A 24428-nucleotide genomic window follows, 5' to 3' on the forward strand; every position below is an offset into this window, starting at 1 on the left:
AATTGGCAAAGATGGAGTCATCAGGAGGGACACAAATTGGCAAAGATGGGGTCAACAGGAGGCACCCAAATTGGCAAAGATAGAGTCATCAGGAGGAAGACAAATTGGCAAAGATAGAGTCACCAGGAGGGACCCAAATTGGCAAAGATAGTCATCAGGAGAATCCCAAATTGGCAAAGATAGAGTCATCAGGAGGATCCCAAATTGGCAAAGATAGAGTCATCAGGAGGGACCCAAATTGGCAAATATAGAGTCATCAGGAGGGACACAAATTGGCAAAGATAGAGTCATCAGGAGGAACCCAAATTGGCAAAGATAGAGTCATCAGGAGGAACCCAAATTAGCAAATATGGCTTCATCAGGAGGAACCCAAATTGGCAAACAATAGTCATCAGGAGGATCACAAATTGGCAAAGATGGGGTCATCAGGAGGACCCCAAATTGGCAAAGATAGAGTCATCAGGAGGATCACAAATTGGCAAAGATGGAGTCATCAGGAGGGACACAAATTGGCAAAGATAGAGTCATCAGGAGGATCACAAATTGGCAAAGATGGAGTCATCAGGAGGAACCTAAATTGGCAAAGATGGAGTCATCAGGAGGGACACAAATTGGCAAAGATAGAGTCATCAGGAGGGACACAAATTGGCAAAGGTAGAGTCATCAGGAGGAAGCCAAATTGGCAAAGATAGAGTCATCAGGAGGGACACAAATTGGCAAAGATAGAGTCATCAGGAGGGACACAAATTGGCAAAGATGGGGTCATCAGGAGGAACCCAAATTGGCAAAGATAGAGTCACCAGGAGGAACCCAAATTGGCAAAGATGGAGTCATCAGGAGGGACACAAATTGGCAAAGATGGGGTCAACAGGAGGCACCCAAATTGGCAAAGATAGAGTCATCAGGAGGAAGACAAATTGGCAAAGATAGAGTCACCAGGAGGGACCCAAATTGGCAAAGATAGTCATCAGGAGGATCCCAAATTGGCAAAGATAGAGTCATCAGGAGGATCCCAAATTGGCAAAGATAGAGTCATCAGGAGGGACACAAATTGGCAAAGAAGAGTCATCAGGAGGGACACAAATTGGCAAAGATGGAGTCATCAGGAGGAACCCAAATTGGCAAAGATGGAGTCATCAAGAGGAACCAAACTGGATAAAATGGAGTCATCAGGGGGGATCCAAATTGGCAAAGATAGAGTCATCAGGAGGAACCCAAATTGGCAAAGATGGAGTCATCAAGAGGAACCAAATTGGATAAAATGGAGTCATCAGGGGGGATCCAAATTGGCAAAGATGGAGTCATCAGGAGGAACCCAAATTGGCAAAGATAGAGTCATCAGGAGGGACACAAATTGGCAAAGATGGAATCATCAGGAGGAACCCAAATTGGCAAAGATGGAATCATCAGGAGGAACCCAAATTGGCAAAGATAGAATCATCAGGAGGGACACAAATTGGCAAAGATGGAATCATCAGGAGGAACCCAAATTGGCAAAGATGGAATCATCAGGAGGAACCCAAATTGGCAAAGATGGAATCATCAGGAGGAACCCAAATTGGCAAAGATAGAGTCATCAGGAGGGACACAAATTGGCAAAGATGGAATCATCAGGAGGAACCCAAATTGGCAAAGATAGAGTCATCAGGAGGAACCCAAATTGGCAAAGATAGAGTCATCAGGAGGAACCCAAATTGGCAAAGACAGAGTCATCAGGAGGAACCCAAATTGGCAAAGATAGAGTCATCAGGAGGAACCCAAATTGGCAAAGATAGAGTCATCAGGAGGGACACAAATTGGCAAAGATAGAGTCATCAGGGGGAACCCAAATTGGCAAAGATAGAGTCATCAGGAGGAACCCAAATTGGCAAAGACAGAGTCATCAGGAGGGACACAAATTGGCAAAGATAGAGTCATCAGGAGGGACACAAATTGGCAAAGATAGAGTCATCAGGAGGAACCCACATTGGCAAAGATAGAGTCATCAGGAGGAACCCAAATTGGCAAAGATAGAGTCATCAGGAGGAACCCAAATTGGCAAAGATAGAGTCATCAGGAGGAACCCAAATTGGCAAAGACAGAGTCATCAGGAGGAACCCAAATTGGCAAAGATAGAGTCATCAGGAGGGACACAAATTGGCAAAGACAGAGTCATCAGGAGGAACCCAAATTGGCAAAGATAGAGTCATCAGGAGAGACACAAATTGGCAAAGATAGAGTCATCAGGAGGAACCCAAATTGGCAAAGATGGAGTCATCAGGAGGAACCCAAATTGGCAAAGATGGAGTCATCAGGAGGGACACAAATTGGCAAAGACAGAGTCATCAGGAGGAACCCAAATTGGCAAAGACAGAGTCATCAGGAGGAACCCAAATTGGCAAAGATAGAGTCATCAGGAGGGACACAAATTGGCAAAGACAGACTCATCAGGAGGAACCCAAACTGGCAAAGATAGAGTCATCAGGAGGAACCCAAATTGGCAAACAAGAGTCATCAGGAGGATCACAAATTGGCAAAGATGGGGTCATCAGGAGGATCCCAAATTGGCAAAGATAGAGTCATCAGGAGGATCACAAATTGGCAAAGATGGAGTCATCAGGAGGGACACAAATTGGCAAAGATAGAGTCATCAGGAGGATCACAAATTGGCAAAGACAGAGTCATCAGGAGGGACACAAATTGGCAAAGATAGAGTCATCAGGAGGGACACAAATTGGCAAAGATAGAGTCATCAGGAGGAACCCACATTGGCAAAGATAGAGTCATCAGGAGGAACCCAAATTGGCAAAGATAGAGTCATCAGGAGGAACCCAAATTGGCAAAGATAGAGTCATCAGGAGGAACCCAAATTGGCAAAGACAGAGTCATCAGGAGGAACCCAAATTGGCAAAGATAGAGTCATCAGGAGGGACACAAATTGGCAAAGACAGAGTCATCAGGAGGAACCCAAATTGGCAAAGATAGAGTCATCAGGAGAGACACAAATTGGCAAAGATAGAGTCATCAGGAGGAACCCAAATTGGCAAAGATGGAGTCATCAGGAGGAACCCAAATTGGCAAAGATGGAGTCATCAGGAGGGACACAAATTGGCAAAGACAGAGTCATCAGGAGGAACCCAAATTGGCAAAGACAGAGTCATCAGGAGGAACCCAAATTGGCAAAGATAGAGTCATCAGGAGGGACACAAATTGGCAAAGACAGACTCATCAGGAGGAACCCAAACTGGCAAAGATAGAGTCATCAGGAGGAACCCAAATTGGCAAACAAGAGTCATCAGGAGGATCACAAATTGGCAAAGATGGGGTCATCAGGAGGATCCCAAATTGGCAAAGATAGAGTCATCAGGAGGATCACAAATTGGCAAAGATGGAGTCATCAGGAGGGACACAAATTGGCAAAGATAGAGTCATCAGGAGGATCACAAATTGGCAAAGATGGAGTCATCAGGAGGAACCTAAATTGGCAAAGATGGAGTCATCAGGAGGGACACAAATTGGCAAAGATAGAGTCATCAGGAGGGACACAAATTGGCAAAGATAGAGTCATCAGGAGGAAGCCAAATTGGCAAAGATAGAGTCATCAGGAGGGACACAAATTGGCAAAGATAGAGTCATCAGGAGGGACACAAATTGGCAAAGATGGGGTCATCAGGAGGAACCCAAATTGGCAAAGATAGAGTCACCAGGAGGAACCCAAATTGGCAAAGATGGAGTCATCAGGAGGGACACAAATTGGCAAAGATGGGGTCAACAGGAGGCACCCAAATTGGCAAAGATAGAGTCATCAGGAGGAAGACAAATTGGCAAAGATAGAGTCACCAGGAGGGACCCAAAATTGGCAAAGATAGTCATCAGGAGGATCCCAAATTGGCAAAGATGGAGTCATCAGGAGGGACACAAATTGGCAAAGATGGGGTCAACAGGAGGCACCCAAATTGGCAAAGATAGAGTCATCAGGAGGAAGACAAATTGGCAAAGATAGAGTCACCAGGAGGGACCCAAATTGGCAAAGATAGTCATCAGGAGAATCCCAAATTGGCAAAGATAGAGTCATCAGGAGGATCCCAAATTGGCAAAGATAGAGTCACCAGGAGGGACCCAAATTGGCAAAGATTGAGTCATCAGGAGGGACACAAATTGGCAAAGATAGAGTCATCGGGAGGGACCCAAATTGGCAAAGATGGAGTCATCAGGAGGATCCCAAATTGGCAAAGATAGAGTCATCAGGAGGGACCCAAATTGGCAAAGATGGAGTCATCAGGAGGATCCCAAATTGGCAAAGATAGAGTCATCAGGAGGGACACAAATTGGCAAATATAGAGTCATCAGGAGGGACACAAATTGGCAAAGATAGAGTCATCAGGAGGAACCCAAATTGGCAAAGATAGAGTCATCAGGAGGAACCCAAATTAGCAAATATGGCTTCATCAGGAGGAACCCAAATTGGCAAACAATAGTCATCAGGAGGATCACAAATTGGCAAAGATGGGGTCATCAGGAGGACCCCAAATTGGCAAAGATAGAGTCATCAGGAGGATCACAAATTGGCAAAGATGGAGTCATCAGGAGGGACACAAATTGGCAAAGATAGAGTCATCAGGAGGATCACAAATTGGCAAAGATGGAGTCATCAGGAGGAACCTAAATTGGCAAAGATGGAGTCATCAGGAGGGACACAAATTGGCAAAGATAGTCATCAGGAGGGACACAAATTGGCAAAGATAGAGTCATCAGGAGGAAGCCAAATTGGCAAAGATAGAGTCATCAGGAGGGACACAAATTGGCAAAGATAGAGTCATCAGGAGGGACACAAATTGGCAAAGATGGGGTCATCAGGAGGAACCCAAATTGGCAAAGATAGAGTCACCAGGAGGAACCCAAATTGGCAAAGATGGAGTCATCAGGAGGGACACAAATTGGCAAAGATGGGGTCAACAGGAGGCACCCAAATTGGCAAAGATAGAGTCATCAGGAGGAAGACAAATTGGCAAAGATAGAGTCACCAGGAGGGACCCAAATTGGCAAAGATAGTCATCAGGAGGATCCCAAATTGGCAAAGATAGAGTCATCAGGAGGATCCCAAATTGGCAAAGATAGAGTCATCAGGAGGGACACAAATTGGCAAAGAAGAGTCATCAGGAGGGACACAAATTGGCAAAGATGGAGTCATCAGGAGGAACCCAAATTGGCAAAGATGGAGTCATCAAGAGGAACCAAACTGGATAAAATGGAGTCATCAGGGGGGATCCAAATTGGCAAAGTAGAGTCATCAGGAGGGACACAAATTGGCAAAGATAGAGTCATCAGGAGGAACCCAAATTGGCAAAGATGGAGTCATCAAGAGGAACCAAATTGGATAAAATGGAGTCATCAGGGGGGATCCAAATTGGCAAAGATGGAGTCATCAGGAGGAACCCAAATTGGCAAAGATAGAGTCATCAGGAGGGACACAAATTGGCAAAGACAGAGTCATCAGGAGGAACCCAAATTGGCAAAGACAGAGTCATCAGGAGGAACCCAAATTGGCAAAGATAGAGTCATCAGTTGGGACACAAATTGGCAAAGACAGAGTCATCAGGAGGAACCCAAATTGGCAAAGATAGAGTCATCAGGAGGAACCCAAATTGGCAAAGATAGAGTCATCAGGAGGGACACAAATTGGCAAAGATGGAGTCATCAGGAGGAACCCAAATTGGCAAAGACAGAGTCATCAGGAGGGACACAAATTGGCAAAGATGGAGTCATCAGGGGGAACCCAAATTGGCAAAGATAGAGTCATGAGGAGGGACACAAATTGGCAAAGATAGAGTCATCAGGAGGAACCCAAATTGGCAAAGATGGAATCATCAGGAGGAACCCAAATTGGCAAAGATAGAGTCATCAGGAGGAACACAAATTGGCAAAGAAGAGTCATCAGGAGGAACCCAAATTGGCAAAGATAGAGTCATCAGGAGGATCCCAAATTGGCAAAGATAGAGTCATCAGGAGGATCCCAAATTGGCAAAGATAGAGTCATCAGGAGGGACACAAATTGGCAAAGATAGAGTCATCAAGAGGAACCCAAATTGGCAAAGATTGAGTCATCAAGAGGAACCAAATTGGATAAAATGGAGTCATCAGGGGGGACCCAAATTGGCAAAAATGGAGTCATCAGGAGGAACCCAAATTGGCAAAGATGGAGTCATCAGGAGGACCCCTGGAGAGCATTTGGGTTTCAATTGCTACTCCTCTACCGCAAAACCCATCAAGGCGCAGCCAAGTGAGCCATAAAACATAGGGGAAATACCCCTGGTGCTCATCGAGTAGAACAAACAGTATACTGCACTGACCAAAGGTATTTTAAACCAATTTCAATGCTTGCTAGAAGACAGGGCAGCATGTCGAATCATAATAACACAATCAAAAGACTTCAAACAAACAAACAAAAAAAATACCTATTTTGGGGGCAAACCCTCCCCCCTCCCCCCCCCCCCCCCATCCCCCCACCACCGCTCCCCACCTCCCTGTATACCTTCTCAGACCAAATTTTTGTAATGCCTTGAACAAACTTTAGTCACAACACAACAAATATCATTTGTGCCAGGTTTGGTCGCAATCCCATCAGCGGTTTCGGAGAGAAGGTGCAAGTGTTTACGGACGGACGGACTGACGGACTGACGACGTGCCATCGCATAAGCTCCCCTATACTTCGTTCCAGGTGAGCTAAAAAAAAAAAAACATTTTGCAAGAGTTCATCTCTTCATGAACACAGAAAAAGAAAGAGAAAAAAAGGGAATAAAAAGAAACAGAAATTAGGAGGAAAAGACACCAAAACACACTCAAAACACACACACAAAACAAACACATACATACACACAACACGCACACACATACATACATATACAAAACACACGCCCACACATACATACATACATAAAACACACACACACACAAACATACACAAAACACACACACAAATGCATACATACACAAAACACACATACATAAATACACAAAACACATACATACATACATACACAAAACACACATACACAAAACACACATACACAAAACACACGTACACACGAAACACACACACACACACACAAAACACACATGTATACATACACAAAACACACATACATACATACATACATACATACACAAAACACATACATACATACATACACAAAATACACACAAACATACACAAAACACACACACACACAAACATACACAAAACACACACACACATACACAAACATATACACACACACAAAACACACACACACACACACACACACACACACACACACACACACACACACATACTCAAAACACAGACAAATGCATACATACACAAAACACACATACATACATACACAAAACACATACATACATATACATACACAAAACACACACATACACAAACATACACAAAACACATACACAAACATACACAAAAAACACACACACACACACACACACACACACACACACACACACACACACACACACACACACACACACACACACACACAACACATGCATACATACACAAAACACATACATACATACACAAAACACACACACAAACATACACAAAACACACACACACTCAAACATACACAAAACACACACACACACACACACACACACACACACACACACACTTGAGATCTCGCGAGATCTTGGAGACGACGTCACGGATTTTCGAAGCTCCACACGGTCTCCACGTTTTCAAAGTTAAGTCTGTTCACAATTGTATGTTGTCGAAACTGTATTTATCTTTCGGTGTGTGAACCTATAGTGTCCAATCAATATAATCCAATGATTCTGAAAGCTTTGGTTTCAACAGCGTGCAGCCGAGCTAGGTGTGAGGCAGGAGCACCAGCCCAGAGGGGAGAGCAGTACTCCATTGAGCTGCGGATGAAAGTCTTGTACGTGGTGAGGAGCTCAGGTGTGCCAAGGAAGGACTTCACACGACAGAGGATGCCCAGTCGGCGACTGGCTTTGGAGGCCAGCTTGGAAATATGGTTTTCCCAGGAAAGATCATGGCAGATAGTGAGACCCAAAAGCTTGAATGACAGAACTTATTGGAGAGGATTGTTGAGAAAGTAGATGGGAAGGTTGTCCAGTCGGTCTTTTCGGAGAGACATCGTAAGAGTGTGAGATTTGTCAGGATTGAAAGACATGTTCCACTTGTTTGACCAGTCTGTGATTTTGTCCAGGTCTGCAGAGAGTGAGGAGGCTGCAGACAGCCGATCTGAGGGATGAGGAATGGAGCGGCAGAGAGTGGAGTCATAATTGATGTTGATAGACTTGGTGATAGATGATAGATAGATTTTATGATAGACCTTGATGTTTCTTCGTGATGTTTGCGATGTTTCTTGCTCATCCATAGATCGCATGTCCATGATTGTATTCTCTTGAGTCTCACTCTGCATGAAATACCCTCAAATCCACGTCTCGCTCTTCCAAGAGCTTCAATTATGCGACTATACGAAGAGATTATACAGAATATACACAGTAAGTAGTGAGGATATAAACAAAGGAGTGAAGTGGTGCAATGAAGTGCGTACTTCATAGATTTTGCTTTGCAAGAAATCTTACTATAATTCACCACATGTCCATCTGTCTGTTCGAAGGTATCGTAAAAACTGCTGAACCGATCCAAAGATATTTTGGGTGGGTAATCCTGGGACCCCTGGGAGTAAAATGGGCTATTTAGTTTTCCCAATTTCAGCTTTGGTCTCCAGCATTCTCAGGTTTGGACTCCCACATAACATTCGCGTTCGCATAACGTTCATTGTGACGATGTTCTCATTGTGACGATGCTGTGACGATGAATGTGTTCACGGTAGTGTTTGACGTGACGGTGTGAATGTAATTTCGTAATGTTTTTCGTTTCGTAATCCTTTAATGAACGTTTAATATTTAATGAACGTTCAATGCCTTTCGATGTCTGGGGCCACACGCGCGCTACACTGGACAGGCCAGCGTGTACCTTGCCCTTCACCGTCAGGCTCGGGTAAACCGCTGAGCCCCATCCGTGATGGGGACTGGGGCTTGAGACAGTGTTCCACGAACGAGGAATTCCCAGTAAGCGCGAGTCAGCAGCTCGCGTTGATTAAGTCCCTGCCCTTTGTACACACCGCCCGTCGCTACTACCGATCGGACGGTTTGATGAGATCCTCGGATCAGCCCCTGCACGGTCCATTCTCGCCTCGTGCCGATGCACCGAAAAGATGAGCGAACTTGACTGTGTAGAGGAAGTAAAAGTCGCAACAAGGTTTCCGTAGGTGAACCTGCGGAAGGATCATTATCGGGACAACATGAGAGCGAGCGAGACGCGAGACGCGAGACGTACGTGATCATCCATGTACTGTTTAGCCATGTACTGTTTAGATTTTGATGATTTGCATGTGATATGATTCAACGGATGTTTATATGAATCGTTTAAAATTAAAAAGCCTTCAATTTCTGATATTTTACCTTTTCATTTGGGCTTCCCTATTGAAGCCCCGCCCGCAGGGCGGGTACTGTTGCTAGCAACCACTGGTACTGGTGTAGTACCGTTGCTAGTAAGAATAATTTAAAATCACATGATTGATCAAAATGTTAGGTTTCTCCGTGCACATAACATCGGCTTTCACACCTTAAAGCAAAAGTGGGAGGACTATTAAAATATCCTTGTAAGTACCTTGGGACAACAGAGGGCATAAAACAATCTGCAATGTTCTCGTTTGTATGTAAGAGTAAATCTCATTGGGAATAAGCTTGTTGAATATCACACTACTCCATCTCGGCTCTCAGCACCTGTCAATGCCTGCTGGTAAGGGAGTCGTCACTCGAGGAAACCGAACCACTGAAGTGTATTATCAATCAAAAAAAGTTAGACAAAACAAAGACAGAGGCCCTCAACTTGTGAAGTAGCCATCGAAGGATATTGAAAGAAAAGAGAGGGAAATGGGGAGAAAATATGTCAATAAAAAAATTACGACACAGAAATAAAAAGGGGAGAGGTGGGAAAGGGAGGAGGAGATCAAATCCTGTGGATTAAACATATATGAAAAGTATATTTCGAGTCAGGATAAGAAAATTATCATTTGAAGTTTGAAATCTTCAATTGCTTTTAAAGTCAATTGCTCCACCTCCCTAAATATCTTAAAGCCTTCATCACAATTTTTTTTTTTGGGGTATTTTCCATCCTCAAATTACCCCGTTGAACACCATCACAGCCTTCAAAGACATGTTCATTGGTGTTTTGCTTCAGATTTGGAAACAGAAAATAATAGGATGGGGTGAAACACAGTGAATGGGAGAGCAGAGGGGAAGGGGTGAGGGAGTGGGGATAAGAGACAACAAACTGACCTGTCTGTGATGGGAAAGTAATAGGCCAATAGAGTCAGCTTCATTGAGGGAGATTCCAATTATCTTGAAGGCCTTGGTTTCCATGGCATCAGGCTGATCAAGATGTGAAGCAGGGGCGCTATCCCAAAGGGGACAACAGTACTCCATCAAGCTGCAGATGAAAGCCTTGTAGGTGGGTAGGAGGTTAGATGTGCCAAGGAAGGACTTTGCACGGTGGAGGATGCCCAGTTGGCGACTGGCTTTGGAGACCAACTATGAAGTCTAGTTCGCACCAAGAAAGATCATGGCTGAAAGTGAGACCCAGGAGTTTGAGTGACTGAACTTCCCCAAGAGGATTGTTAAGAAAGTAGATGGGGGGTGACACTGCCTTGGAAGGAAGGAACACTGCCTTGGGGCACTCCAGCCTTGACAGGGAGAGGAGATGAAAGGATTCAATTGAGTGGCACACGTTGGCGACGAGAGAAGTGGAAATCAGTATTCCAAGAGTGGAGTTGACCTTCGATGCCATAGGCAGATAATTTGGAGAGCAACGCAGGATGCCAGACTGTATTGAAAGCTTGACATATGTCTTGAGAGACGACCCTTATCCCATGCCCAACATTGAGAGTTGAGTTGAGTTGTGTCCATCGACATGTCCATCCATCGTTGGGTGAGATGGAACAGTATGTTCAAGGTGGAGTGACCAGGTCTGAATCTGAATTGATGATCTGAGATGAGGTTGTTGGAGAAAAAAAAAAGATTTCATTACTTTGTTAATGATTGGAAGTAAGCCGATTGGTCTGTAGTTGAGGGGATCAGTTTCATGCACCTTTTTAGTGAAATGCAGTGATGTTGGCTGATCTCCAGGAAGAAGTAATATGACCGGGGGCAAACGATACGGTGAAAAGGGCAGATAAAGGATGTGCAAGAGCAGAAAAGCTGCTTTTAGGACATGTGAACTGATGCTGTCCAGTCCAGTTGCAGAATCAGTCGAGAGTTTCCAGAAATATCTCATCAGTTCATTATTGAGGTTGGACAGATGTTGTTTTCTGGCTCTCCTGAGAGTGGACACACTTGTTGTGGAGTTTATGCAATGATCTGAGATTACCTTCGGTCATGTTTGCCTTCCAGGAGAACGCAAGTTGTTTTAAGAAAACTGCCTCACCACAGGATTCAGTGTACATTGGCAGGAGGATGCTTATGATAACTGAAGATGAGATGGAATGAATCTGCATAAGGGAGAGCAGGTTTCTGTGGAAGAATTCCTGGGCTGAGTGAATTAATATCAGTTAATAACCATATTTTCCGGTGTATTAACCGCACTTTTTATCGGCAAAAAGTTAAAATCTAGGGGTATGGTTAATACACAGACATAGAAAAAATGTTGGTTTTTTGCATACGAAGTCGAGGCTCCTGATAATGATCAGATGACAAAAGTAATTCTGGAATGCCTTTACAATAAGGGATGTTCCATGTCACAGGTAGACGTAGACAAAATCCAAGTCGCGCAGGACGCTGTCCCATCAGTCGCTGGAACGCCTGAGCTGCATTCTTCAGACCGAAGGGCATCCGCAGGAACTCGAAGAGTCCGAATGGCGTGATGACCGCCGTCTTCGGGACGTCCTCCGGCCTGACGGGGACCTGATGGTAGCCGCGTATGAGGTCCACCTTTGAGAAGAAGGACATGCCCGCCAAACGGGCAGAAAAGTCCTGAATGTGGGGGACGGGGTAGCGGTCGGGAATGGTGGCGTCATTGAGACGGCGATAGTCCCCGCACGGTCGCCATCCCCCCGCCGGGCTTCGGCACGATGTGCAGCGGCGACGCCCAAGCACTCTCCGAGCGCCGAACGATGCCGAGTCGCTCCAGGGTAGCGAACTCCGCTTTTGCCACCGCCAGCTTCGTCGGCTCGAGGCGGCGTGCCCGGGCGTAGACCGGTGGCCCGACGGTGGGGATGTGATGGGCCACCCCGTGCTTGACGGCCCCCACCGAGAAGGTGGGCCGCGTGAGGGCCGGGAAGCCGGCGAGGAGGCGGGTGAATGCGTCCGCTGCCGGAAGCGTACAGATCAACGTGGCCGGAACCGAACCGTTCGGCAAGCCGCTTGGCAAGCCGCTCGGCGAGCCGCTCGTTGAGCTTGCTCGACGAGCTGGGCAGCGCACAAGCGAGCGAGCTGAACGTCTCGGCCTGGACAAGACGTCTGCGCTTTACGTCGACCAGGAGCCCATTAGCGCACAGGAAGTCCGCGCCAAGCAGTGCCATGGGCACGTCGGCGGTGACGAACGTCCATCGGAAAACCTGCCCTCCGAACCGCAGAGAGAGGCAGCGTTTTCCGTACGTACGGATGGGCGTCCCGTTCGCGGCAAGCAGCGTGCTTGTCTGACGTACCGGCAGGAACGACACTCACCTGCGCTCCCGGGTCGCACAGGTAACGGCGCCCGGATAAGGTGTCCGTTATGAACAGCAGGCTGCTCGAACGGCCGGCGCTCATCGCCACTATTGAGCGCCGGCCCGGGCGTTTCCCGACCTGTTGAAGGAGCATGGCGGATGACACTGCCGAGCCTCGTGGCCGAAATTGGCGTGGAACCAGCACCAGGTGGTGGAGCTGGAGGAGCGCGGCTGGCTCCGCCAGGCCGGTGGAGTTGGCGGGTTTCCCCGCGGTGGCGGTTTTCGCCGCGGCGGTGGGCGGGGCGTGGCGGCGGTCACGAGGTGCGTATCAGCATGCTGCGTATGCTGTGTAAGCTGATGCTGTGGATCAGCATCATCAGCAGCATCAGCCTCGAGGTCCGTGACGGCCGCAAAGTACCTGTCCGCCTCGGCTGCCAATGCTCGGGGTTCCGTTAGCACGGTCCCGGCCAACGCGAGGCGAACCTGCGCTGGAAGTTGGCGACGGAAAAGCACCCGGAATAGAGAACCGGGGGCTTCGTCGCCCAACAGTGACAGCATATGGTCCATTCGGACCGACGGGCACGTGTCGCCGAGCTCGGGGAGATCCAGGAGGCAGTCGGCCCGTGCGTCGTCCGTGAGGCCGAACGTGGCTAGGAGTAGCCGCTTGAGTGCCTCGTACTTGTGGCCGTCCGGTGGGTGGCGAAGGACGGACACAACTCGAGCGGCCGTGCCGGGCCCGAGGGAGGCGACGACGTGGCAGTAGCGCGTGTCGTCGCCGCTGAGGCGCCGAAGCTGAAATTGGGCTTCGGCTTGGACGAACCAGACTTTGGCCTGGGCCTCCCAAAATTCGGGAAGTTTGATGAAGTTGGCCATGGCAATGGCGTCGTGTGTGGAAGGATCGCTCCGGCAGATCCAACGTCAGGGTCACCAGTAAAGCGCGGCGTTACGCGCGCTGCTTGCGAGCAAGGAGGAAGCGGACAAGCGGTAACTTATAAGCGTCTTTATTTCAAGAGTTCACTGTAACACTAGCGCGCTCCGGGCTGCGCGCCCCATGTATATCCTCAGGCCACGCCTACCCCTCGGGCGTGGCCGCCGCCCACTTGGTGCGCGGAATGATGTCACCACGCCAGTGGGCTTTCGTGTCCGCCACAATACAAACAATTATTTTGCACAAATTTATTCATAGTGTTTGTGATATTACATTTTTATAAGCAATTTAGGTTGAAAAAATATATAAAATTCAAAAAAGAACCCCTCAGCACATACATACGGGAGGGGTAGGTGCAGACTGGATATTTGGGACTATTACACCTCACCACCACGTAATTCAAAACACCTCACCACCACGTAATTCAAAACACCTCACCACCACATAATTCAAAACACCTCACCCCCATGTAATTTAAAACATCTCACCCCCATGTAATTCAAAACACCTCACCCCCATGTAATTTAAAACACCTCTCCACCAAGTAATTCAAAACACCTCACCACCAAGTAATTCAAAACACCTCTCCACCAAGTAATTCAAAACACCTCACCCCCATGTAATTTAAAACATCTCACCCCCATGTAATTCAAAACACCTCACCCCCATGTAATTCAAAACATCTCACCCCCATGTAATTTAAAACACCTCACCCCCATGTAATTTAAAACACCTCTCCACCAAGTAATTCAAAACACCTCACCCCCATGTAATTTAAAACACCTCACCCCCATGTAATTTAAAACACCTCACCCCCATGTAATTCAAAACACCTCACCCCCATGTAATTTAAAACACCTCACCCCCATGTAATTCAAAACATCTCACCCCCATGTAATTTAAAACACCTCACCCCCATGTAATTTAAAACACCTCTCCACCAAGTAATTCAAAACACCTCACCCCCATGTAATTTAAAACACCTCTCCATCAAGTAATTCAAACACCTCACCCCCATGTAATTCAAAACACCTCACCCCCATGTAATTCAAAACACCTCACCCCCATGTAATTTAAAACACCTCACCCCCATGTAATTTAAAACACCTCACCCCCATGTAATTCAAAACACCTCACCCCCATGTAATTTAAAACACCTCTCCATCAAGTAATTCAAACACCTCACCCCCATGTAATTTAAAACACCTCTCCACCAAGTAATTCAAAACACCTCACCCCCAATGTAATTTAAAACACCTCACCCCCATGTAATTCAAAACACCTCACCCCCATGTAATTCAAAACACCTCTCCATCAAGTAATTCAAAACACCTCACCCCCATGTAATTTAAAACACCTCTCCACCAAGTAATTCAAAACACCTCACCCCCATGTAATTTAAAACACCTCACCCCCATGTAATTTAAAACACCTCACCCCCATGTAATTTAAAACACCTCACCCCCATGTAATTTAAAACACCTCTCCACCAAGTAATTCAAAACACCTCACCCCCATGTAATTTAAAACACCTCTCCACCAAGTAATTCAAAACACCTCACCCCCATGTAATTTAAAACACCTCATCCCCATGTAATTTAAAACACCTCATCCCCATGTAATTTAAAACACATCACCACCAAGTAATTTAAAACACCTCACCCCCATGTAATTTAAAACACCTCTCCACCAAGTAATTCAAAACACCTCACCCCCATGTAATTTAAAACACATCACCACCAAGTAATTTAAAACACCTCACCCCCATGTAATTCAAAACACCTCACCACCAAGTAATTCAAAACACCTCACCATCACATAATTCAAAACACCTCATCACCACGTGATTTAAAAACACCTCACCACCACGTCATTTAAAAACACCTCACCACCACATAATTCAAAATGCCTCATCATGACTTGATTGAAAACCACCACCACGTTATTTAAAAAAACTTCACAACCACGGAAACAAAAGTTTGAGGGAGTAGTTCCGTGACAACAGACACTGCCCAGATATGTAGATATATAGATAAATGACTGAACCTGAGTTGCTGTTTTGTCATGGTTTACACCAATCATAATTCAAACAATCATAATGCACAAATGTATTTGTAATGTTACATTTTATAAACAATTGAAGTTGAAAAAAAAAAAAGAATTCCCAAAAAAAATTTCAAAAAAAATACCCTTCGGACATACCGACTGGAGAGGTAGGTGCATACCAGAAGTTTGGTAGGATCTCACAAAAGTTTGAGGGAGTAGTTCAGTGACAAGACAACACAAGACAGACACTGCACAGATATATATATATATATATACATACACATATAAACATTGGTATAAAATTTGGCAGAAAAATGGGGATAATGCAGCACTTGCTGCATCAATGTGGAAACGATTTGTGTAATTGGTCGCTTATTTTAAAGTTTAAGCCACGCAGTTCACAAGGCAATGCGGCTAACACGGGCCTTTTCTATGATATAGTACGAAGCAATTGCAAATTGCAGCATCGTGCCTACTAAATCCCAGGTGTGTCCTGCGAACATAAAACTTAATGAACCTTATCAAAACAAAGCTAAAAACAATCTTCGAGGTGTCTGAACTTGTTAAAGAAGAAGGAACTTAAAAATCCCAAGATGGTGATAAACATCTGAAATCAAGAGGAAAGGCAGAGATAGCTAAAAATGAGCCTGGATGTTTATTTACACCCACAGAAAAAGAACAACTTTTTATACTTACGTGTTTTTTCAGCTGTCTTTTGCTGAGATTAGTAAGAGTAGGATGGATTGCCACCAGTAAGCAGGAACCTTTCTGGGATGCAACGACCCTCATAGCCTCACACCCTTGTTCCCCCAGAAGAGGATCTATGCAGAAGCTCCTCTCAAGATCCCAAAACTCCTGCTGCACCCCTCCAAATTATATTCCAAATGTGTTGCAAAACACGAAACAAACAAACAAAACAAAACAAAACATACATTTTCCCAGACAAGCTGAAGACGAAGGAATGCTTTTTAGGCTTCTTGAAAAGACTATCGATGAGTGGATGAGCGTTAAAAATAAAGATGACTCAAGATTAGAGATTCATCTGATGTAGCAGCTCGCGGTCCGTACTGGGTCGAGAATACATCCACACGCTGCTAAAAGAATAACAAAACACGCCAACCCGTTTCACACCTGCCAAAAGAGCGGCGTTCATACGTACTCACAAATGGGTTACCTGTTTGTAATGCTGTTGCTGCTAATGCTTCCGATAATTATAACATGCACTTTACTTGCAACATCTCAGTTGTTAATGTTGCCAATAACCCAACAGCAACCGGTCTGAAACTTCAGCCTCTTGGTCAGTAACACCACCTCTTGGTCAGAGGGGGGTGAGGTTGCAGGATCGGAGCGGTTACACCGATAAACACTCCACTGGATTTGCATGTTTATAAAAACTGACATATATCTCTTTATTTTGATCTTCCACGGAGAAGATCTCAAGACGTGTAAACCAATTAAACTTGTCATTCTTTCGGAAGTAAAAAACACATGAAATTAATTTTTTAATTAATTTTAATTGCTGTCATCACTTGCTTCACCACTTTCATGTTATGGTTGTATGTTCTGCCAGAGGCATCTCATTAGACGTTTATAATGCCACAACTTTGAATCATCGAATTGCAAACGTCTAATCATTGGCTTTTTGGAGCCACATTTAATTTCAAGGAAACAGAATAGATGCGCCGAAACTCACGCAAAATAAAATAACTTGTATTACCAGTTATATTTAACTTGTGCAAAGATCCGCAAGAACCGAGCTGAGAAGGCGCCGCAAGACAAAACATGGGACACACCGAAAGGAAGATCCAAGATACACCAAAGCCTCAATCTTGGAGAGAAAAAAAAAAAAAAAAAAAAGAGTGGTGCAATGACATCACGTTCCTCGTACCTGGTGGAGCTTCACGATGTTCGGACCGGTCCGTTCACGCTCTTCATATTTCTCCACTCGAGCCTGGAGCTTCTTGTACTCCTGCAATGCCTGCTCACGCCGTTTCTCCGCCATGCTCAGGGTTGGAAAGACATTGCTGAATCTGAGGAACAGAGAGAAATGGAAAAACAGAACAGGGTAAAACGAAGGAGAAGTACCAAAAGGAACAAACAACGAGAAGCTTTCACCAATTAATTATGGGCTATTAAATTATGATTATATTATGATTATATTAAATTATGATTATATGATTACTAAATTATCAATATTAATTCTAAAGCACTCACTCATATAAATAACGCAAAGTAAGAGACACATTTAAGGCTGTGCTCCCAAAATCGGTCAACTAGAACACATGGAACATATTTCACATGCAAAATGGAGGACGGGGAAGATTAATTGAAAAAAAACAAATTTGAGAAAAGAAACGGAAGTGGTGAGGATAAGGAAGGACAGGGAGGATGAGGTAGTTGGTTTGTATTGGGGAAGGAAGCGTAAAGAGGATTTTGAAGGAACGAAGAAAGGATGGGGAATATGTAAAGATGGGAAAAGGGGAACCAAAAATATCATTTTTGGTACATAATACGTAGATATGGAATGTATGGAGAATACTTTCTTTGGTGCAGGGATTTAAAAAGTAATCAAAATGAACTAGCAAAGCATTAGTCAATTAATAAGAATAAAAATATATATTTGTACCATGGTATATTTTATTATTTATTCACATTAAAAGTACCATGGTTTAGGAGTTGCGGATGACGAGAAGACGAGGCCATTTCTTAGGTGTTCAAAGCTCCTTTATTCGGACAGAAATCCTCTCGCGAACGAAACTCATACAGCTTTTATAGCGCCAACACCCTCTTCGGAGGGCGTGGCTTCAACAACCGCGCGTACGTCACGCCCACATCATCAAAAGCACCACTGGCCCGTGCACGTGGATTATGTCCCAATAAGGTAACCGCTACATGCGCCCCCCCAGAATGCACTCGCACGGGCAATGCCAGTCCTCGGGGGGCCTTAACCACCCGGCCGAAACGACTGATGACCCGAGCAGGGGCTGCGAGCGGCCTGGCGGTGGGCGGGCCAACCGGGAACTTACCCGACGGGGGACGGCACCGCCGTGGGGTTGAGCCAACCGAGGGGTCTGGTCAAGGCCTCGGGGGAGGCTGCTGAGGTTCCATGCGGGCCTCCCGAGGTTGCCGAGTAGGAGTAGTAGTTGCGCGAGTTGCAGTTGTAGTTTCAGAGTTTTCGCGAGTTGTAGTTGTATTATGTAGTTGCACGAAGGTGATGAGCAGCAGTGCTGCCCGGGTCAGTGCGCGCGAAGGTGACGAGCAGTGGTGCTGCCCGGGTCAGTGCGCGCAAAGGTGATGAGCAACGGTGATGCCCGGGTCAGTGCGCGCGAAGGTGACGAGCAGCAGTGCTGCCCGGGTCAGTGCGCGCGAAGGTGACGAGCAGCGGTGCTGCCCGGGTCAGTCCGCACGAAGGCTACGAGCAGCAGCGCACGTTGGAGAAGGCTCACCACTCTGGTCGCAGAGGAGGTGCTTGGCCGTAGTGCGCGCGAAGGCTACGAGCAGCAGCGCACGTTGGAGAAGGCTCACCACTCTGGTCGCAGAGGAGGTGCTTGGCGGTAGTGCGCGCAAAGGCTACGAGCAGCAGTACTCGGCCTGTGTGCGCGAAGGGTACGAGCAGCAGTGCGCGCTAAGGTGACGAGCAGCAGTGCCGCCAACGTCAGTGCCCAGTGCGCGCGAAGGAGACGGGCAGCAGTGCCGGCAACGTCTCGTACTTGCGTCCCTTCGGAGGATCCTGAAGAAGGCTCACCTCTCTGGTCGTGGAGGAGGAGCCCAGGCAAGTGCGCGCGAAGGTTACGAGCAGCAGTGCTGCGAACGTCTCATAACTGCGTCCCTTCACAGGATCCTGGAGCAGGCTCGCCCCTCTGGTCGCAGAGGAGCCGAGCGCAGAGGAGGAGCCGAGCGCAGTGTGCACGAACCAAACTGCCCCCGTCGTTCCCAAAACTACAGCAGTTCGATCGAATCTGTGCTTGCCATGTTCGTCTGAAACCCCCGAATCCGCTCGGGAGCAGCCGGGGTCACCAGTGCAGGTGGCGCCATGCTTGTTGGAAGCCCCCGAGAACGTTCGATCGAAACTGCGCTTGCCATGTTCGTTTGGAGCCCCCAAATCCGTTCGGGAGCAGCCGGGGTCACCAGAGTGGGAGTTGCAGACGACGAGGCCATTTCTTAGGTGTTCAAAGCTCCTTTATCCCGACAGAAATCCTCTCGCGAACGGAACTCATACAGCTTTTATAGCGCCAACACCCTCTTCGGAGGGCATGGCTTCAACAACCGCGCGTACGTCACGCCCACATCATCAAAAGCCCCACTGGCCCGTGCACGTGGATTATGTCCCAATAAGGTAACCGCTACAATGGTGCATTTTATATTACTAGGGCATGCCCGTACGTGGGTGCCCGTTCCTTGCCAAAAAAAAAAAAAAACGCTACCCGTACGCTCTACCCCGCCCGTACGCCCGTACGCCCGTAAACAAAAAAAACAATGCTCTTCGCTTCCGCCCTTCGCTCTGACTGAATTGGGAGAAATAATGCGCATAAGAAATCGAGAAATTATTATTTTCTCCGGAAGAAATCGAATTACGAACCGTAATGGCGCACGCGCTGGGCTCGGCTCGCTCTCACATCGGCCACGCCTACGCAACAAAGCGTTCTGTGATTGGCTGCCGGAAGTGAAGTCTTCACTGTCCGGAAGGTCGCAAATCGCAGTTACGATGAATCGCAAATTAGTTTTAATTAGTTTTAAAACATAGTTTAACGGCAACATAGTTTTCCAACGTGAAATAAATGAATACGCTCTCAAATGTGCCGTCCGAGGCAGAGTCTGTTCGCCACGTTCGGCACACGTGATAGCTCGCTGCTCTCTGATTGGTTGAATCGTTTTTTGGACATAGCTCAGTAACTACTTCTCCGATTAATATGAAACCTTGAAAAGGCACATCCTCGGGTCCCCAGCAATATACCTGGCAAGTTTCAAGTATATCGGACCGGTAGTTGTCGAGAAACAGCGGTCACAGACAAACATACATACATACATACATACAAACATACAAACATACAAACATACACACAGAGATTACTGGAATTATTTTATATTATTACTTATGATTGAAAGTACCATGGTATATTTTATATTATTACTTATGATTCAAAGTACCATGACACATTTTATATTATTACTTATGATTTAAAGTACCATGGTACATTTTATATTATTACTTATCATTTAAAGTACCTTGGTCCAATTTATATTATTACTTATGACTTAAAGTACCATGGTACATTTAATATTATTACTTATCATTTAAAGTACCATGGTACATTTTATATTATTACTTATCATTTAAAGTACCATGGTACATTTTATATTATTACTTATCATTTGAAGTACCATGGTACATTTTATATTACTTGTCATTTAAAGTACCATGGCACATTTTATATTACTTATTATTTAAAGTACCATGTGTTACGGATTCGTCACTTCCGTTGTTGTGGTTTTCATCCACTGTAAACATTTTTGATTCCATGTACTATTATTGTTGTCGTTTATGTGAGATAGAGATTACTATTTTCAAAAGGTAAAAAAGTTAATGTTTTAAATGAAACCGGAACCGGACAACGACGAGGAGGAAGAGGAGGAAGAGAAGGTGGAGCGAGTGAGTCGGACAAGAAGCCGAGCTGCTTCGAGGTCTGGAGCGAACGATTGGCGAACGAGGGTCACGAGTGAACTTTGGGTTTCCCGGGAAAGGGATTCCTGCGACAGAGTTGTTATCGCTGTGACAGATCCATCTGCATGTCAGGTTTTGAGCTTTATTCTGACAAGAATCATCGGAGTGCCGTTACGCCACGAGAACGGGCCGTCGGCCATTTTGACTCGCGCAGGATTTGCGCTTCGCTCAAGGTTTTTCACGTCGCTTCAACCATTTTCACCGCATTCAGACGTTAATCTGGTGTGTGTGTGTGCAACATGACTTTTGAGTGGGGAATCTGCGGTTCGCCGAGTGGGAGCCGTGGAACGTCCATACCCAAGGGTGTGATTTCCCAGTCGCCTGGAGGGCGCCTTTGCGCAGCTTTGGCAGCGGGACTGTGACTGTCATCCGAACGGGATTCTGGTCTCGATTGGACATCGTTCTGACGATCACTGGAGCGGATCGACTTTGGCTTGATGCCGGAATGGAGACATTGGGGAATATTCTTCTTTTCGCTCACTTGGAGCACAGTGAGTTATATTGTAACGAACCTGATGGTACCATCATAGGAATGATATATATTGATTGTACTTTTGATTAATATTGTTACTGTACCGTTATTCTTGTGTGACCTTAATACAATATTTGTTTGTTGGTAACAATTGGTGTGGTTTCACCATTGATCCTTGGCATACAGAATAACACATCTTTCTGCCGTGATTCCTCTCGGGGCTCGGAGGTACACCGTGACCGGGGTCTGGGGAGGAGCACGTAACACATGGTACATTTTATATTAATTATGATTTGAAGTACCATGGTACATTTTATATTACTTATGATTTAAAGTAGCATGGTACATTTTATATTATTTGGTCATCCCATCTCGATTCGGGAGGGGTGGAGGGTGGTGGAGGAAGTCAGTAATCCAAGATTGGAGTTGGCCTTAGATTCCAGAGGCAGAGAGCCTGGAATCAATCAATCAATCAATCAAATCAATCAATCAATCTCGGCCTGGAATCAATCAATCAAATCAATCAATCAATCTCGGCCTGGAATCAATCAATCAATCAAATCAATCAATCAATCTCGGCCTGGAATCAATCAATCAAATCAATCAATCAATCTCGGCCTGGAATCAATTAAATCAATCAATCAATCTCGGCCTGGAATCAATCAATCAATCAGTCAATCAATCTCGGCCTGGAATCAATCAATCAAATCAATCAATCAATCAATCTCGGCCTGGAATCAATCAATCAAATCAATCAATCAATCTCGGCCTGGAATCAATCTTGTACCCTGCGCTGAACCCTCTCTATAGCAGTTACTAGCAGAAGTACCCGGCATTGCCGAGCGGGGGAGGGGAGGGGAACGGGGGGGGGGGGGGGGGGGGGAGCGAGCCCCTTGGCAAAGAGCGAGCGATTTTTTTTTATCATAGCGTCATAGCGTCATAACGTTCATAGTTCATAGCGTCATAGCGATTTTTTTTTTCATAGCGTCATAGCGTCATAGCGTTCATATCGTTCATAGCGTCATAGCGTTTCATAACGTCATAGCGATTTTTTTTTTCATAGCGTCATAGCGTTTCATAGCGTCATAGCGATTTCTTTTTTTCATAGCGTCATATCGTTCAAAGCGTTCATAGCGTCATCGCGTGATCGCTCTGAGCGAATCAGCGCCCACCTGCTCCGATACCGTTGATTCCGTGCGCTGAAATGCGCTGAGGTAAATATGAATAAAAAATATGGATCGTCAAATATTTTGAGTTCGGCCATGTTCGTCCCACGCTCAATGGCCATGTCTATGTCAAATATCAAGCACGTAAGCCTCTACGTTTAGGAGTCTATCGGTATCACACACACACACACACACACACACACACACACACACACACACACACACACACACACACACACACACACACACACACACACACACACACAGTGTTTTATATATACTAGGGCATGCCCGTACTATATATATATCTAAAATTATATCCCCCCCCCCCTCTATTTACATGAAATGGTTTGGTCCATTCGCAAAGCCAAAGCGAACGGCTTGCGAGTACGGTGACAATCCCCCCCCCTCTATTTACATGAAATGGTTTGGTCCATTCGCAAAGCCAAAGCGAACGGCTTGCGGAGTTTGGTAAATAAATCGCCATAGCTCGGTAACTACTTCTCCGATTAATATGAAACCTTGAAAAGGCACATCCTCGGGTCCCCAGCAATATACCTGGCAAGTTTCAAGTATATCGGACCCGTGGTTGTCGAGAAACAGCGGTCACAGACAAACGACACACAGACACACACACATACACACACACATACACACAGAGATTACTGGAATTATAGATAGATAGATAGATGTCCTTCCTGAGTTGTGGTGATCAAAACAGCACATAATATTCTTGAAGGGGCCTCAAAAAGTCATCACGTATATTTTGCAATTTAAAATACGAGAAAGCATCTGAAAATTCAAAGCCCATCCACTTTGAAATCAGACTTCTTCGGTGTGCTGAACATGACAAAAACAGCAAAAAACTCAAAGGGCTTGACCTCAAAAATAATTGGTGGTTGAATTCAGTGACCTGATTCGCAAATCCTGGTCAAATTTCAAGTCAATCAGAAGAAAATTGAGGATTTTAGAAATTGCACCTAAGTTGTTGACCTTTGGCCCATGCTGACCTTTTGACTTCAAAATCAATAGGCTCCTTGCTCATGACCAACTGTACCATTTTGGGAAGTTTCTTAAAGATCAGTTTGAAAATTGTGACCTGGAGGCGATTGACAGACAAACAAGACAGGCATTTGCAAAATCTTCCCCAACCCCCTCCCCCCCCCCCCCCCCTTCAAAAAAGTTGCTATTGACACATGAAATTGTCCATTTCATTAAAATTGACGATCTTAATCAAAAGCTCAGCTCAAACGGATGAAAATTGATTATTTTTCAGATGAAAATTCATTTCAGAGGAGGTGGATCTAGATGAGGACCACAACGGAGGAAGACCTACCTGTCATGATGCAGCAATTTGTCAAATTTGGTTTGAATCAGC

The 24428-nt window shown here is 45.6% G+C and overlaps 1 protein-coding gene across 1 annotated transcript in view; it reads right to left on the minus strand.

Moving 5' to 3' along the window:
* The window catches only part of LOC144891105 (bridging integrator 3-like), a 158924-nt gene that overhangs the window by 45083 nt on the left and 89413 nt on the right, over positions 1-24428 (minus strand). The window contains exon 3 of the mRNA XM_078773492.1: positions 17579-17720. Coding sequence (XP_078629618.1) covers positions 17579-17720 — 142 coding nt within the window. The remainder of the gene's footprint in view (positions 1-17578; positions 17721-24428) is intronic.

Source organism: Myxine glutinosa, chromosome 3, assembly GCF_964187855.1.
Source record: "Myxine glutinosa chromosome 3, kmMyxGlut1.1, whole genome shotgun sequence".
Lineage (NCBI taxonomy): Eukaryota > Metazoa > Chordata > Myxini > Myxiniformes > Myxinidae > Myxine > Myxine glutinosa.